At 37.8% G+C, this 17007-nt stretch overlaps 1 protein-coding gene across 1 annotated transcript in view; it reads left to right on the top strand.

The window, feature by feature from the left end:
- LOC131691899 (sodium-coupled monocarboxylate transporter 1) overlaps positions 1 to 17007 on the top strand; it is a 285364-nt gene that overhangs the window by 102579 nt on the left and 165778 nt on the right. Inside the window, exon 6 of the mRNA XM_058978642.1 lies at positions 15836 to 15951. Within this exon, the coding sequence (XP_058834625.1) occupies positions 15836 to 15951 (116 nt within the window). The remainder of the gene's footprint in view (positions 1 to 15835; positions 15952 to 17007) is intronic.

A 17007-nucleotide genomic window follows, 5' to 3' on the forward strand; every position in this document is an offset into this window, starting at 1 on the left:
TTCTTGTTGTCTTCTGTGGCGCCCCTCAATCGTTCCCGTCACCACCTTCGACTGGTTCCATCCTTATCGAACGCGTTGGGTAGTCTAACAAAGCTACCTTAATCCATCCTTGTCGAACGCGGTGGGTAGTGCTCGTGACTACCTTCTCCACAGGGCACACACTTCTCTGGACTTCTGCTTCCACTTTATACAAAATCTCCTATGTTTAGTAGTTATTATTATTTTTGTCAATATACGTTATTTGCTTATTTGTTGTATGGTTTTGATAATTTGGCTGCTATAGATTATTATTGTATTAAAAATATAAACAAACTAATTTTTTTTTGTGTTACCTTCATTCTCAACCTGTAATTTACTATATCTATTTAATTATTTCAATTTGTGTTTGTTTTCAATCATTTGCTTTAATCTTCAAAATTTGTCATATGTGAAATTACTTTTGTTTATAGTTTGTTTTAAAATGAAAGCCGACTCGATTGGCAATCTTCCTAATCTTCTAATTTATTTTTGTCGGTGATTCTTTGCAAAAGAAGAAGAGTGTTAGTGGTTAGTATATTTCCCCCAATTCCTTCTTTTTCCCCAGATGTGCTTTTTTTTTTTTTGTTTTTTTTTTCGAGATCTTTTGCTACTTTGCTCATTTTAATAATTTCGAGTTCTTTTGCCTATTGTGCTCGTTTTTAGTAAATTTCTTTTTTGTGATATTGTTTTAGGCTCGAGATGGATATATTTTTTTGTGTGTTCCTCGAGTTGTGTCTTTTTTTTGTAATTGTGTTTTTTTTCCATAATAATTTTTTTTCATAATGCATTTTTTTTCTTAAATTTTTTTTTCAAAAATGTTTTGTGTCGACAACATTTGTCGAAGCGAGGTAAGTATTTTTGCGGGAATACTTCGTTATCTTCCTTCCTGTCTATTGTGGCTATTGTGTATTTGTTGCTTCGACATCTCCCCCTATCCAATTGAGGTTGACCCAGGAGGGTACCTGTAAATAAAGACTTAAATTCCCGAAAAGATACATGGTATTGGTAACCATGCGGTCATGAAGGAAAAGTACTCTGAAAACTTACTTACCATAATCAACTACATCCATCCTAGAGAGTACCTGAAAATTACAATCGCCAAGGTGGACTGATACGCAACTTGTGAAACCAAATCGAAATTCTCCTAATAATATTTAGAAAGATAGAAAAAAAAAAATAACGCCCCTTTGGCTGATTTGCGATTCTTGTGAAATTTCAAAATGAAATTCTTCTGCAGTGTCTGTCTCTACTGGAACTTGTTGATAACTTTTTTGTTTTGGCATATTTGCCCTTTCCATAAAATATTTCTCATCTGGGCGTTTTACTCGCCATTACTACTCATCTGCCTTTCATTATGTGTATTTATGTTTTAATCAGTACCTTGGACGGATTCATGTCGCGTCTCTTTGGTAAAATGTAATCTTCTGAGCGTGTTCGCTACACGTCTTTTTATAAATTGTTTAATAATGTCTTCTATTCCCACTTTCACGTTTTTCGTGATGCTTTCATCACCTATATGTTATAGTGTCCATTAACACTTCTCTTTAATTATGAAACTTTTTCCCTTGTTTTCACCGGTAAGATCTCCTACTGATTATTCCCTTCGTCTTTGTCTCGTATTCCTGTTCTTCACCCTTTTCGCCCTTACTTGGTTTGTCCTCGTTTGTCAACCTTTTCGTCCTATCTGAAATTTTAGCACTCGTTCATACTTCACTCATTTATCATACATCCTGGCGTAGGTTTCCTTGTGTTCATTCACCCTTGTCATTCTCAGGAGTCCTACCTCCCCTTGTCCATTCATTCTTGTGCTTCTAATCTCGATTCTTCGGTATTGTCAACTCTGGAGTTTCAAATCGTAGTATAGCTTACACGATCCGATTTAGAAAATACGTGAGCTTTATAATCGTGGCTCTAGCTCAGGTCCTTTGACTCTGGCTCTTGGCTCTTGACTTTTATTTTGGCTCTGGTTCGCTGACTCAGGCCCTTCTGTATTTTTGCCTTAGTTTGGTTCAGGTTTCTTGGACTCTGACCATCTCTTGTATTCATTGTCAATGTTTTGCAACCTTCCTTTTGATTGCACTTTTTCCTGTGTTACACTTGCAAACAACCTTGCAAAATTTATATTACTTTTATTCGCAACCTTTCCTTCGATTGCATCTTTTTCATGTTTCTATTATATCCTATATTTCATACGACAGTCTACTTGACTCGTTAATAAAAAAAATTTCCCACTTTCTGGCTTTATATTTTCTACCATTTTAAATTGCTTTTTATCGACAGACACTGCTTATTTTATTTTAAACTTTTGATTTTTTTAAAACTTTTAACATAAACCCTTTTTTTTAATTAAACATTATGCCCTCGTATTATATTCTGCCCTTCATTTTGCATTCCGTTCTTTATTTGTTCTTCGTTGTGTTGTTCGTATACATATTTATTTTTTGTTCCTATTTCAGTATACACAATGCTGACTAGTATATACATATTGATTTAATAGCTACTTGTGTTTATATGTAGAATAGTTTAATAAGGTGAATATGTACATATGTATTTACAACTATGTACATTTTTTTTTTTATTAGAGCTCAGTCCATATACCTTTTTAATCGGTTGACATGTACTTTCTCAAGTCTATTTCCGTTTTTAATTATGGCTGTTTGCTCACTTGGCAGTTCGACCACTTCGTATGGTCCTCTCCATAGATTTTGCAATTTCTGTCCTACACCTATGGGGTTGGCTTTAACTAACACCAATTCGCCCCACATGGGTTGCCATACGTTTGTGTTTTTATCGTATATTTCTTTTCTTTTTTGTTTCGATAAAATCAAATTTTCGCGTGCTTGAGTATGCATGCGCTTGAATGTAGACCGCATCTCATTCACATAATCTTCATAATATACGCCATCACTGTCCCATTTGTATACTGAGTTCGGGATGTTTGCGCGTTGACCATATAGTAATTCGAATGGTGTGTAACCAGTCGATGAATTTAACGTTGTATTATATTCAAACGTAAAGAAAGGCAAGTGTTGATCCCAAGTTCTCGGATCCTTTCCAACGTACTGCCTTAGATAAATTTTTAATTCTCTATTGGACCTTTCCACCAAATTAGCTTGTGGGTGGTAGGTACTTGTGGTGATTTTCTTTATTTTTAAAATCTTACATACATTTTTCATTAAGGAACTTACAAAATTTGTTCCATTGTCTGTAACTAACTCCAAGGGAGTTCCAAATTTACAGATGTAGTTTTCTACAAAAGTTTGGGCAACCGTCGAACTTTCCTGGTTCTCCATCGGTGCTACTGTTAAAAATCTAGTTAGGTCGTCTTGCATGACTAGACCGTATTTATTTCCCCAATCTGATTCGGGTAATACTACAATATCCATGTACAATTTTTCGAAAGGTGCAATGGAAGTAGTTGTAATTTTCATCGGAATCTTGTTGGACCTACCAATTTTATTCTTTTGGCACGAGTCACATTGTTTGACGTAGTTTTCTACGTCTCTACGCATGTTTTTCCACTCGAATAGTGGGCTTATACGTTTTAACATTCTTTTACTTCCGACATGTCCGGCCAGCGGAGAGTCATGAAACTCTTTAAGAACAGTTTCTCTCTCTTCTACTGTTACGTGCATTCGATCTTTCTCTGGTGCATATAGAGTGAACACCTTATTGAATTTTCCTGCAATGAATCTTAAAATATTTGTTTCCAGCGTAGTTTGTATATTTCTGTAAGAGATAATTTGAATGTTCTTATCTCCTTTCATATGTTCGGGACAGTTTGCAAACGCGTCAACTAACCCTTCAAAAAATACTTTTGTGTCGGCTCTTGATCGGCTCGACCCGTTTAATATCATTCCCCATATTTTTCGGTTGGGTATCGCAAATACTCTACCGTTCAAATAATCTTTCAACCCATGAGGTAGGTCGACCAATTCGCTTAGCTCTTTATAGGCTGATTTACTGTTGACAATCACGAATGTGGCGTCTGTTTGGCTTTCTTCGATCTTGCTCTTCGAAAGTTTTAATAATTTAAAATCAATACGTCCTTGGGCTAGATCATTCTGGAAGTCTTGATGTGAGATCAATCTTTCAACATCACCCTTCTCGTCCCATTCGAAATCGATATTCTCTAAACCATCCATGTGCGGATTCCACTCGGATATCTGTTTATTCTTGAAAAGACCAAATCTTCCCGTTTGATCCGTAATTTGTGTTGGGGTTTTGTTCTCTGCGTCTGTCCGCCTCGCAAGTTCTTTATCTTCTTGCTGCTGTTGCCGCTTTTGCTGTCGAGTAACTACAGCGACAGTGTGAGTAATTTCATCCTTATCGGTTTCCGGATGAAGTCTTGATAAAAAATCGGCTACAACATTGTCCTTGCCTTGTTTGTAGCGAATATCCATTTCTAACCCTTGTAATTTTAGGCGAAGTCTAGTAAGAGTCGGGGAAGTCTCTTTTAAATGCCATATCGAGATCAATGGTCTATGATCCGTATAGACAATAAATTTTTGGTTGTATATAAAGTGTTTAAACCTGTTTACTGACCATACGATTGCAAGTAATTCTTTTTCTATCGTATGGTACCTTCTTTCTGCACCGACTAGACCTCTGCTCGCATAGGCTATGGGTCTATCGGTGGACTTTTCATTAGAGAGTACTGCACCAATGGCATACTCGCTTGCATCTGTTGTGATCACAAACGTATCTTTGTAGTTCGGTCTTACCAACAGAGTATCTGAAGTTAAAAAATCTTTCAATTCTTCGAATGCTTTCTAACATTCATTAGTCCAACTAAATTTTACATTTTTCTTTAGCAGATCGTTCAATGGTTTACGTTTTTCTGCTATTTGTGGTATGAATTTACCATAAAAATTAACCGTTCCTAAAAACGAACGGACTCCTTTAACTGTTTTTGGCACAGTCATTTCTTTGATGGCCTTTATATTATCTTCCGTCGGCCGAATGCCTTCTGAATCAATTGCATGTCCGAGATATTTAATTTCGGTTCTTAAGATTTGGCATTTTCCTGCCTCAATTTTCAAATTGTGTCGGCGCATAGCTTTCAAAACTTTTATGAGGTTTTCATTGTGTTCCTCAATGGTCGACCCGTAAATGATAATATCGTCTAGGTAAACGATAGCTTTCACATTTTCAATTTCATATAATATTGTGTTCATCAACTTCTGAAATGTTGATGGACTATTTCTAAGGCCCATAGGCATTCTTGTGAATTCAAAATGCCCTTTTGGGGTGGAAAAGGCTGTTTTAGCCGCATCTTTTGGATTGATCGGGACTTGGTAAAATCCAGATTTCAAGTCCAATGTTGAAAAATATTTTGATCCTCCTAGGTTGTCGAGTATTTCGTCGATCAGCGGGATTGGATATACGAATGGTTTCGTTACTAAATTCAATGCTCTAAAGTCGACCACGATTCTATACTTTTTATTTCCGTTTTCATCGTCCTTTTTAGGTACGCACAAAACCGGTGCATTCCATGGACTTTTACTAGGCTTAATAATGCCCTGCTTCAACATTTCCTCGATTTCTGCATTTATATGCTTTTTCGTTGCTTCGGGAAATCTATATTGCCTTTTATTTATCGGCACGTTTGACGTCGTCTCTATTTCATGGACCGCCGCGTCTGTAGTTGTTAGATGGTCTCCTTTTTGGTAGAACACATCACTATATTCAGCCATTATTGATTCCATGGCTTGGAAATTATATCTTTTTAAATGATTCAAATTAAGAATTTCTAATAATTTTTCAGTTCGTTCATTACCACGTAACTGATCGTACTTTTTATTTTCAACCAGACAGTAGTCCTGGTTGTCATCCAAGTTTTCTGAAATTTGTTCTTCATAATAGGAATCCACGAAGCTCTCGTCGTTGGATTCATTCATGTAATTCTTTTTGTAGTAATTCTTATTTGTACCATAATCACTTAAAACTGTCCTATTTTCTGATCCGTATTCTGGGACCATACTAGTCATACACTTTCTTCTGTGAAGTGTATCAATTTGATTATTTAATTCTTCCATATTGTACTGAGACCCAGCATCAGTATAATTTACAATTGCCTCTGTCTGGCTTGCCTTCTCGGCTGTAATTTCGCATTTGCGCGACATATTTGAGGGCATTTCATTATCTCTTACCATTTTATTTTGGTTTCTATTATTAATCGCATCCCTTCCTTCGGGGGTCTTATTACGTTTTTCTTCGACGTATTTAGTTGGATTCTTTTCATCCGCGTTGTTCGGAATATTTTCCCCTCTTAACGTAAAACTATCAGTATTTTGTATCTTATCCCCATTTGACTTTTTGTCGAACTCATTCGATTTACTGAGTGCGATGTAGTCCAAATGCTGGGAGATAAAAACTGTGTATTCTTTTAAAAATTCTGCTCCAATAATTCCTGGAACACATAGGTCTTTTACCACATAAAACTTAATTTTATAATCGGAATTCCCAATTATGAAATTGGTCTCAACTGACCCAATGGTTTCTGTCTGAGTCAGATTAAAACCGGTAATATTTACTTTATCTCTATAATTGATGAGTCTGGCTCCAATTTTCGAGAGCGTGTCCCATCTTATTACATTAAGGAATGCTCCTGTATCAAGCATATACTTAACTTTAGTATCTGGCCTTGCAACTGAGGCGATATTTACTAGTAACTGATTGTTCCTAGTACATTCTATATTCAATTTTTCATATTGAGAAGTATCTCTTCCCAATTTATTATTGCCGTTATCTGGCCTTGTCTTGGGCCTTTCGTGGCCATTGTATCTTTCGGCAGGCAACTGCCTGTTAGTATTTGCACCCTGTCTGGTTGCGTAATAATTCCGTAAATTTGTATTTATGCTTCTTTCATTCGTGAAGCAATTTACGCCCAATTGGCTATTTTGGTCTTGGTAGTGACCTATGTTAGAATCATAGTCTTGCCTTCGGGGCTTCTGATTCTGTTTAAAAATTTTAGTTTTTGTAGTTTGATCAAAATCTGACCAGTAAGTTTCCGCATAATTCTGCGGTGAATATTTGAAATTACTTTCGCCTATTTCTGGCCGATAATTTCTTTCAGGTAGCTCATAATCTCTACCTTCACCTATATAATCATTTGGATTTCCGATATATCTTTTCGGTGTCCAACATTGTTGCGTAACAGTACGTGTACGCGATAATTCTAACAATTCCAGCCTGCTTTCTATCTCTTTCAGGCACTGGTTTTCAATATCTACGTTCTCTAAGTAGTCCAGTAATTGCACTAGTGGCATCCCTCTGTGTCCACGCGCAAATAATTTTAACTCTTCATTTCGCAGACCCGCGATAAAATGTAATCTAAGGCTAATAATCATTGGCATATCTTTGATGCCAGTCCCTTCATTATAAACATCAATTTGGTCTTTTATTATTTCAGCCCGTATTCTATATTCTTTAAACGATTCGTTTGGACTTTGTCGAAGGGTCTCAATTTTTGAAATTACCTCTTCTATCCGTTCTCGTTTACCAAATTTCTTTATTAAATTTTCTTTTAATGCTGGCCAAGTATCGGCTTTAATTTTCAATATTTGGGCTGCTGCATTCTTTCTTAGTTTTAAGAGTACCACGTAGATCAACTCATCTCGTGACACTCCCTGGGGTATTTGTTTTTCAAAGTGTTCTATATGATAGATGAATGCATCTAGCTCATCGGTAGATCCATCAAATTCTGGAATGCATTGAATTGCTTCCGTCTTCGGAAACTCGTAATCCATCTTTTCAAAATAGAATAAATACTTAATATGGTTGCCAGCTATTAAGTATAATTGGAATATTAACTGGATTAAATCCTTTTTATTATTATATTTTTTATATTTATTGAAATATTTTCGTTCCACAGCACACTCTGCTGCCATGCGATTTTTAATAAATTTTTCAATATTATTAATTTATCCATTTTTCGAACAAATACTTATAACAAATATTATGCTAATCATAATTAAGCCACCCTGATGTTCTAAAGTAAGCTTGACTATGGTCAAGGCTGGCTAAATAAACTACATCATAACTGCACGTGATTCATAAAGTAATAAGTCACCTTGCGCAAAGCAACGGGTGACATAATATAGTCAGCATATAACAGTGTTTTTACCCACAGGTAAACACCGTATTCCAATGGCCTACATGGTTTTAAGTTATTATTTTCGCGGTCAAGTTATTGAAACCTGACCTTCAATTTTCGACGCTTGCATTTGCTCGAACCTGACATTTAATTCGTTCTTCCAACTGTTTTGCGCTACGTAGTTAGTTCTGCCGTTGTTTATTCAAACAGCTGTGCTGCATAGCGGAGCGAAGAATTCATGGGTTTGTTTTTAATTTTTTTGTTTCTTTTTATGGCAACCTATAGCATGCCACCAATGGCTCTTCGCCGTCGTGCTTTTTATGAAGCTCCTGGTAGGAGATTGGTACGAATCGATCGAAAGTGTTAAAAAAAAAACAGCTGCAATGCAACTTTGGAATGTGAACTGTACCTAGCAGTACCCAGATTGGGTTCAAATCTATATTGATAATGTGAAACTCAGTCGAAGCTCGTACACTTCTGTTTATTTATTAATTTGATAAAAGCAAACACAAACACATATCGTGCTGTGTGCTTTCCCATTTTTAAATTGATTCGTCAGAGGCTTGTTCTGAGCGATACTAACAATGTATGTTTCCCTGGTATTGGGTGATGATTAATTTTTATTAATTTTCGAACTTTCTGTGTTTTCGAATGACCGACTTAGTACCCTCCGGCTTTATGCCAGGAGGTCGGGTTGCATTATATGCTTTTTTGTGCGAGACGGTTTTCATATTGAATGAAACGTTGGGAACGTTTTGCGTGTCACTTACAAAGTCGGTTTCTCGTTAATTCTTTTGGTTTTTTGATTAAATGACTAGTAGTCTTGATTACTCTATCGCCTTTTTGGTTTGATAACGACGTAGACCTTATTTTTGCCTCGTCGATTGGTTTAATTTTCGTAGACTTTTCAGTTTTCTTCACCACGCGATTTCTTAATTGGATTACCCTATCTGTCATATCTACTTGATAGGTGTAGCATTTCTAAAATTCATTTTGCATGTATATCTCTTCTCTTGGATTTCTCAATTTATAGTGGGTGGGTGGAAGAAATGTTTATTTTTGTTGTTTCTTGATTGATTGCTCTGTGACCCCCAATGTACGGGCGACATCAAAGGCATACGTAACAAAAACGTTACTTTCGTGAAACAGAACGCTGCTGCTATAGCATGAACTTGACCTACTCCCAGGTCTCGATCAAAGACGTAGCTCGTACGTTTTTGTTTATTAATTAACTCGTTAAAGGAAAACACCAGTACTTATGGTGCTGTGTGCATCATATACGCGGCATCCAACGTCTGACCGTGGTTTCGTTTGTTTAGAAAACAACTGCATTGCTTGCGACGGTTTTCGTCGACGCAATGGGTAAATTAAATTGGACAGCCACTTTCGCGTGTCACCTACAATGTGCTGCTCCGGGTCATGATACCCTGGTAGCGCTTTCAGTGGATCTTTAATCAGTGATCCTTATATCCTTAAGGATGGTTGGTATTAATAAAACAAACTGACCTGATAGCTTGGACTCGCCATTTCTATCGGTCTGTTTAGTGTTAGTATAAAAAATTTGTCATCGATTTAGTGTTAATTTGTCATCAATTTAGTGTTAATTTGTCATCAATCTGAAAATTAATGATTATTTGCTTGAATAATTTCTTTAAACCCCGTATAGCACCCCTATCCTATTTGTATTGAACTGACACAGGTCAACATCTCGGCGGGCGCACAATTCATGAGCCCCACTGACAGTTCAAATTGTTCCGCTTGTCTCGCTCAAAGCCCGATTTTTTTGCTAGCCAGATTCCGAGCGGCATGACTCAATTCTATTAGATATTTGGTAAAAAGCGAGAATATTGGATACACACCTAGAGAAAATAGTGCAAATTTACGTCTCCTGACCCTGACATATACGAGCATCAAAAATGACTTAGTCCCACGTTTGATTCCAATTTTATATGACGCTTAACTTCGTAAATCATGTAATTACACTCCCCATACAGCGTTTGTTCTGAATGGTAGGAAGTGTAACCCTATGTCATTGCGCATGTAAAGCATATGTTTCATGCAAAATTAAACGGAACACGGCAATGTTCCATCATTTCGTCAATTACGGTTCGTTTTTTTTGGTGTGTAGCCAATTGAAGAAATAAAGTAAAAGTGGTTCACTTACCTGAATTGCATTGTTGCTCTGCCCGTTCTTGCCGAGATGATGCAGACCACTATTTCTACAGCACATGGAGCGCCGCTAGTTCCACAGCACAACTTCACGTGATGCCAAATCTGTTGGAAACTCTTTCCAAACTATTATCAAGCGCAAAACGATGTATTTGTGCGGGACCGTTTACGCACTCTGTCAAAGTTTTGCGAACAAAGAAACTTGCACTGAATCGATTAGATCTGCTGAGTGTTTGCCTTTTTCCACATTTAAGCTATCGCATTTTTCGTGACTGGCTTGCGAGTTTTCTTCAGTTTTCAACATCAATATTACGCAGACGATTTACGCATTTTTTTTTCATCACATTCAATTTTAACACGATCAGAAATCGTCGAATTTCTGCTTTTCTCTGATCTACACTTATGGTTAAGGTTTCCTCGCGACGAGACTTATTTCGGGCATTAAAACTGGTTACCACCAACAAGCAAACTTTCTAAGATATGTCCAAATCCACAACTTTCACTCACTGTCTACTCCAATCGTTTTTGGCGTTTCCTAGCCTTTCACTTTTGCGGCTTCAAGTCCGCTGTCACCAGAATGTAGCGCCGCTGCCGACGGTGGCCACTGATTTTAATACGACTTTTTTTACGACTGACCTCTTGCGGCCCACTTACTTGCCTTAATACGACCTTTTACGACTATAAAACCCTTTTATTAGGCCATTCAAAAATTACATCACACATTTAAAAGTAAAACGAGAAATTAGGAAGCATGTTGTTACAGGTGTTCAGACGCGGCCGACTTCCACGACGGACTACTTGCGCCTCGAAACCCCGACTGACTACTTCGCCAGCGCGCCTGTTGCGCGTGCGAACCCTAATTAACTTTTCACGACTGACTTCTTCCAATCTGACGCAAAAGACTTTTATCATTTCGTCTGTGTAGACTTCTCTCTGAGAGAGTCTCAGACCTAAACAAAACATTCTTTCCACGCTCGCGAGAGTAAAGACCCCGGTGGATGAATCAGTAGTTCACTATGACTCATACTCGGAAGCCTTTACTTTCTATAATAGCGTCACCGTCTGCTGCTGGCAGCAACAAACTGTGTTTAATTAAACAAAGTGTTTATTCTTTTCCGTAAGCATATGGCTTGGAAAGCGCGAGTGCATCAAAATATCAGCTTAGCTTAAGGCTGTAGCTGGTGATGTAACCCAGGAAATTAGCTTCCATGGTGCACCACTTGGAGAAATTTTCCAGGGTTGATGCTGGCCGAAAACTATGGGCGCTGCAGCATAACCTTTCTGTATGAGAAAGGCAAAAATGTGCCAAAATCCAAAAAAGTGAATCGTCGTCAAATTTTTTTTTCGAGTTTGCATCAAATCTCGACGTTTCATGCACCTTGAACACATTTAGCATCAAAAATAAAAATTCTATTTTTAATTTTTCCTATAGTTTATATGAGAAATTTCTGTGTGGCCGTACTCTGAAACCCGTAATTCCGGAACCAGAATTCTGATCGATCCAAAATTCAATAGCAGCCGATGGGAAAGTTGCACCTTTCATTTGAGACTAAGTTTGGGCAAATCGGTCCAGCCATCTCTGAGAAAAATGAGTGACATTATTTGACACATACGCACATACATACACACACATACACACACATACACACATACATACACACATACACACACACATACAGACTTTTTCCGATCTCGACGAACTGAGTCGAATGGGATATGACACTCGGCCCTCCGGGCCGGGATTAGATTGACGTTTTTCAGAGTGATTGCATAACCTTTCTATATGAGAAAGGCAAAAATGTGCCAAAATCCTAAAAAGTGAATCGTCGTCAAATTTTTTTTTCGAGTTTGCATCAAATCTCGACGTTTCATGAACCTTGAACACATTTAGCATCAAAAATAAAAATTCTATTTTTAATTTTTCCTATAGCTTATATGAGAAATTTCTGTGTGGCCGCACTCTGAAACCCGTAATTCCGGAACCAGAATTCCGATCGATCCAAAATTCAATAGCAGCCGATGGGAAGGTTGCACCTTTCATTTGAGACTAAGTTTGGGCAAATCGGTCCAGCCATCTCTGAGAAAAATGAGTGACATTATTTGACACATACGCACATACATACACACACACATACACACACATACACACATACATACACACATACACACACACATACAGACTTTTTCCGATCTCGACGAACTGAGTCGAATGGGATATGACACTCGGTCCTCCGGGCCGGGATTAGGTTGACGTTTTTCAGAGTGATTGCATAACCTTTCTATATGAGAAAGGCAAAAATCCGGTCATAAATTAGAGAAAAGAAGGTCACGATTTCGTGAACTGAACGGTTTACGAAAACCGTAACCAAGTTCCTGAAAATATGAATAATAAACCTCGTATCCATGTTTCCAGAAAACTAGTTTGCCCCCGAATATATATACATGACGTTACATTCGGATGTTTGGTTGGGTAAACTATTTGTGCTCCCTGGACATGTTTAGTTTATTTTATGATTCTTGTACATAATTTTAGAATGCACAGCCGACAGTCAAACGATGTTCATGATTTTAGGAGCATATTCGCGATTTTTGTGATTTCTCATCACGTTACCGTGCTGTTTTATTCATGCGTTTACAATCGGATTTTTCGTAATTTCTATTCACGTTATCGTGATTTTTTAGTCACGAGTAGAGATTTATGTTTATTTGCGTTCATGATTTCAGGATCGCAGTCACGATTTTTTTTTATATTTTTGTCATAAGTTGTGTTATTTATGTTCATGGTTTCAGAATCTCAGTCACGATTTTCGTAATTTCCGTTCACGTTATCGTGACATTTTATTGAAGAGTTTTCTTGACATGTAAAGTAATGTGACTCTTGATCATGATATCAGCAATTTTATGTTGGTATTCGAAATTTCTCTTCACTTTATCGAGACCTGTTATTTTTTTATTATTATCGGTTTTTACTCGGATTAATGTGGAAGTATGAATCATAAAAGTGTACCTTGTTCTGTAATCTATATCACGAATACGATTTGTGGTGCTCAGCGCTGTTTTTTATGTCCAGACATGACACTTGATATTTCCTGTAAAAGCGCATGGAAGAAAAATTCAGTCCTGTTTTCGTAACGTAAAAACGCGATTGTTTCAGAATTCATGGCGCTTTATTCACGATTTTGGGAATATTTTTTTTCCGTCCATGTAAGATTTCCAATATGGCAAGGATTGAGACTAAAGTTTAGAACATTTGAGGTAAAATAATGGACGCTTCTCAAAATTGCACAGTGAACCCTCAATTTATTTATTATTAAGCCTAATTAGGTCTAAAGCAGTAGTGGTTTAATGAGGGAACCGTTTTAGAATGCCACTCATGACTATGCTAACCTATTCTTTCGGCTCCCATTGCTTTCGATCAAAAATGCCTCGTTAATCACATCAAAACCCGTATTTTTGCGATGGCTCCTGCCTTCCCACTTTTAATATGGTAAAGCGATTTATTATAAAAATAATTGAATTCAATTATCCCACATCGAACAGCGTCAGCTCTGATAGTTTTTGCAAGCCTCCCATTTTTTGCAACATTAAGTAATCATATTTTGCTCCTTCATGTGTTATTGAAAAGCAATGCGCCGCACTGAAATCGCACAAAACTGTCTGACTATGTCCGGATTTTAATGTGATTATGCGAGCGAAGCGAAGGGGGGCAAAGTTTTTCGGCAATCCTCGTCCGAAACCGGAAAATATTTCGGCGCAATGAGATTTTTTTTCGGTTGAAGCTCCCTTGTCAGAAGCAGAAATTTTTACTCTGAAACCATCCTGATATTAAATTGTAATAGGTTCAAGCTGAAATTGCCGAGCTGTGAATTGGATTATTTGAATGACGTTTCAATTAATTTATCAAACTTTGAATTGTACCGTTCTAGTTTGTGTCAAGTATTGTTTTCGTGTACCCTTTCTCTTCTAAATTATCGCCGAAATCGTTTCCAGATAGTTGATTTTCACAATTAATACCCTCTCTCAAACAATAATCCAATTTTATGCCATCGGCATACCTGCATAATTACATTCGGAAACGGTTGTGCATAATGAAGTGCCGAACAAATTCATGAGTGCCCCCCGTAATAAAGTTTTCTTTTTTTCGATGGCTGCTGGCTTTTTCGACAGCCGACCGCGAATGTAACCGAAAGCTGAACTTGATTATACGTTGGTGGAACGGTGTTTTAATTATAACGGAGAAATTATGGAAAATATCTTATTCCTGGCCTTCTGGTCAGTGTACATGCACCAGCGAGCACTCGGTAAATTAAGAAACCACACTTTCGGCTTATTTGCTAAGATATTTTACTGAAATGAAGTAGGTACAAACTGGTCCATTGCTAGCAGCTGGCCAAAAATAGTATTTTCTGCAGTAAGGGGGAAAAGCGTAAAAATTCCCCAACAAACTGGCTACTCTTTGGTGGTTGTAATTAGGCAAATTATGCCTTCATTAACACCAACATTGAGATACCTTTACGAATCCTGGAGGGTGGGGTACTGCTTGGTGGCTACGGTGATAGCGGCAGATTCAAGCACCACTGCGGCAAAAGTTACTCGGCTAGGGAATATTACCAATTACATCACGTTAACCCTAACAGACAGCCGCCTCAGTCGAATGGGTGGTGGCGATACGAGAGGAGGCACTGCGTTCAAGTGGGTCTTGACACCAGTGGAGAACGGTTGGTAGTTTATTAGCGAGCTGCGAAGGAGAGGACAAAATAAATAGGACTAATGTAAATTTATTATGTAGATTTGCTTTAACTTGACTCGGAGGGCGGTGTGTCGTCTCTGTTGAAATAAAAATCTTCGTTCTCGACGCCCAACAGATACCTTTTTCCTTCCGGCACTGGCGTATTCATTTAAGAAGGTCTATTGTCTTTGACAATTCGGAGCTCTTCCAAGTGGTTGGGGGGAAAGATGCTCAACTGAATGGCAAAAGGGACGAGTTGTGGCTAATGCCTACCATGTGTTTTAGAGTTTGGACTGGGATATTAAGATTAATTGTACGGCATTACTATGGAAATTCTAAACTGTCAAATTTGCGACCGCTGCTGCCGGTTTGGATTCGGGACGACGAAGGTGAGAAAAGCGTTATTTCCCCGGCTGCCAGCCAGGACGGAAGCAGCGAATTGTCCCGATGTGGTCCAATGGTTGAATGAATTATCCGCACGAGCACGTGTTACAATTCACCAGATCGACGTGGGTTTGAGATCTGATTTCATTTGGTGGATGTGGCAAGCTTAAACGTAGTTGAGCTAGTGAAAAATGGAACAGTGTGTCTTGACTGATGTTCACACAATCACTCAATCGGAGTGATGTAGAAACATATGGCGTTCCTTCAGCTTAAATTGAATTTGTTGAACTAGACCGCCATGCGGTACTGTAGTATAGTAACAATGCAGGGTTTCCGAGTGATCAATTATGAGACGTTATACGGGAAATCAGTTCACAGTATTCTTTAGGGTGTATTAAAATGTAACGAGAGCTTTTTTCTTTGTTTTCTATTTTCAGGCCTGTATTCTTGCACTCTCTTTAGTTCTGGTGGTTGCCTTCGGTTGGTACTACACGGGAGGCCCGGTAGAGGTGTTTGCACGAGCCCAGGAAAACGGTCGCATCGAGTTGCTCAAGTAGGTGCTTTATTTAATTAAAAGTATTCTTTTTATTTGTTTCTGATTTCCATTGAATCCGTTTCTCGAGCAGCTCACTCCACTGCGGGGGTGATAAATCTATTGTCCTTTGTGTCCTTTTCAAGCCTTTTTATGCGCCTTCCAATCGATTTATTCCGCCAACGCAGTCTTGAGTCTCTGGCCTAATCGAAGACAATCGCACAATCCTAATTCTGTCATAGGTCATGTTTTATTCATGTGCTTGTTTGTGTGTTTCCGATTCTAGATACCGGCTCTTGGGTAGTGAGACTGGAAGCATTCTTCTATGGTGTGCTTTTTTTGCTCTTGTCCTTTTTTGGGTTATGCGGAAAAGCGGCTCCAATCTTTTCGAGGAAGGTTACATAAATATTAATTATTTACATTGTCATCAGTTGTGCGGCTTCACGTTGAGCGATCGATTTTTTTTGGTTAACAAACAGCAATGTGAGGCTATGTTCGGTGATAACATATGTGTACACGATGCATGCTCATAAATATTATTGGCTTTTACCATAACAAAGCAACAGATTGGAATTACCTATCTAATAACTACGAAGTAATCAGAATGAATTAACCTACTTATATTTTGTTATATCCAATTTCTGATCGACATTCTATACAAACGTCTGGTCCTTTATTGTACAAGATTGAACTTGAACATTATGATGACCAGATTAAATTATTATTATTTCTTTCGTGAATTTTGATCCAAAACTTTTCATCGACCTGCGGACAAGTATTTAATCATATTTTTGGATATTTTAGCTCAATTTTGTTTTATCTACCCTATATTCCAAGCTGCTATACTGGTCGCTAAATCCGGCCAATACAGTGGAAATGTACCATGCTTCCCATATATAATAAGCAACTTCTCCGTTAGACTCTCATATCCATTCCGCATTTATATTTCCAGTATTGTAAAAAACTATGGACTTCAAACCACAGAAACATATTGCTTGCCATACCAGCACTTTTCGATTAAGTTTCCCTACTTGAAACGACCTATTCGTATCACTCTCACCGTTCCCTACGACGACA

This window comes from Topomyia yanbarensis, chromosome 3, assembly GCF_030247195.1.
Source record: "Topomyia yanbarensis strain Yona2022 chromosome 3, ASM3024719v1, whole genome shotgun sequence".
Taxonomy (NCBI): Eukaryota; Metazoa; Arthropoda; class Insecta; order Diptera; family Culicidae; genus Topomyia; species Topomyia yanbarensis.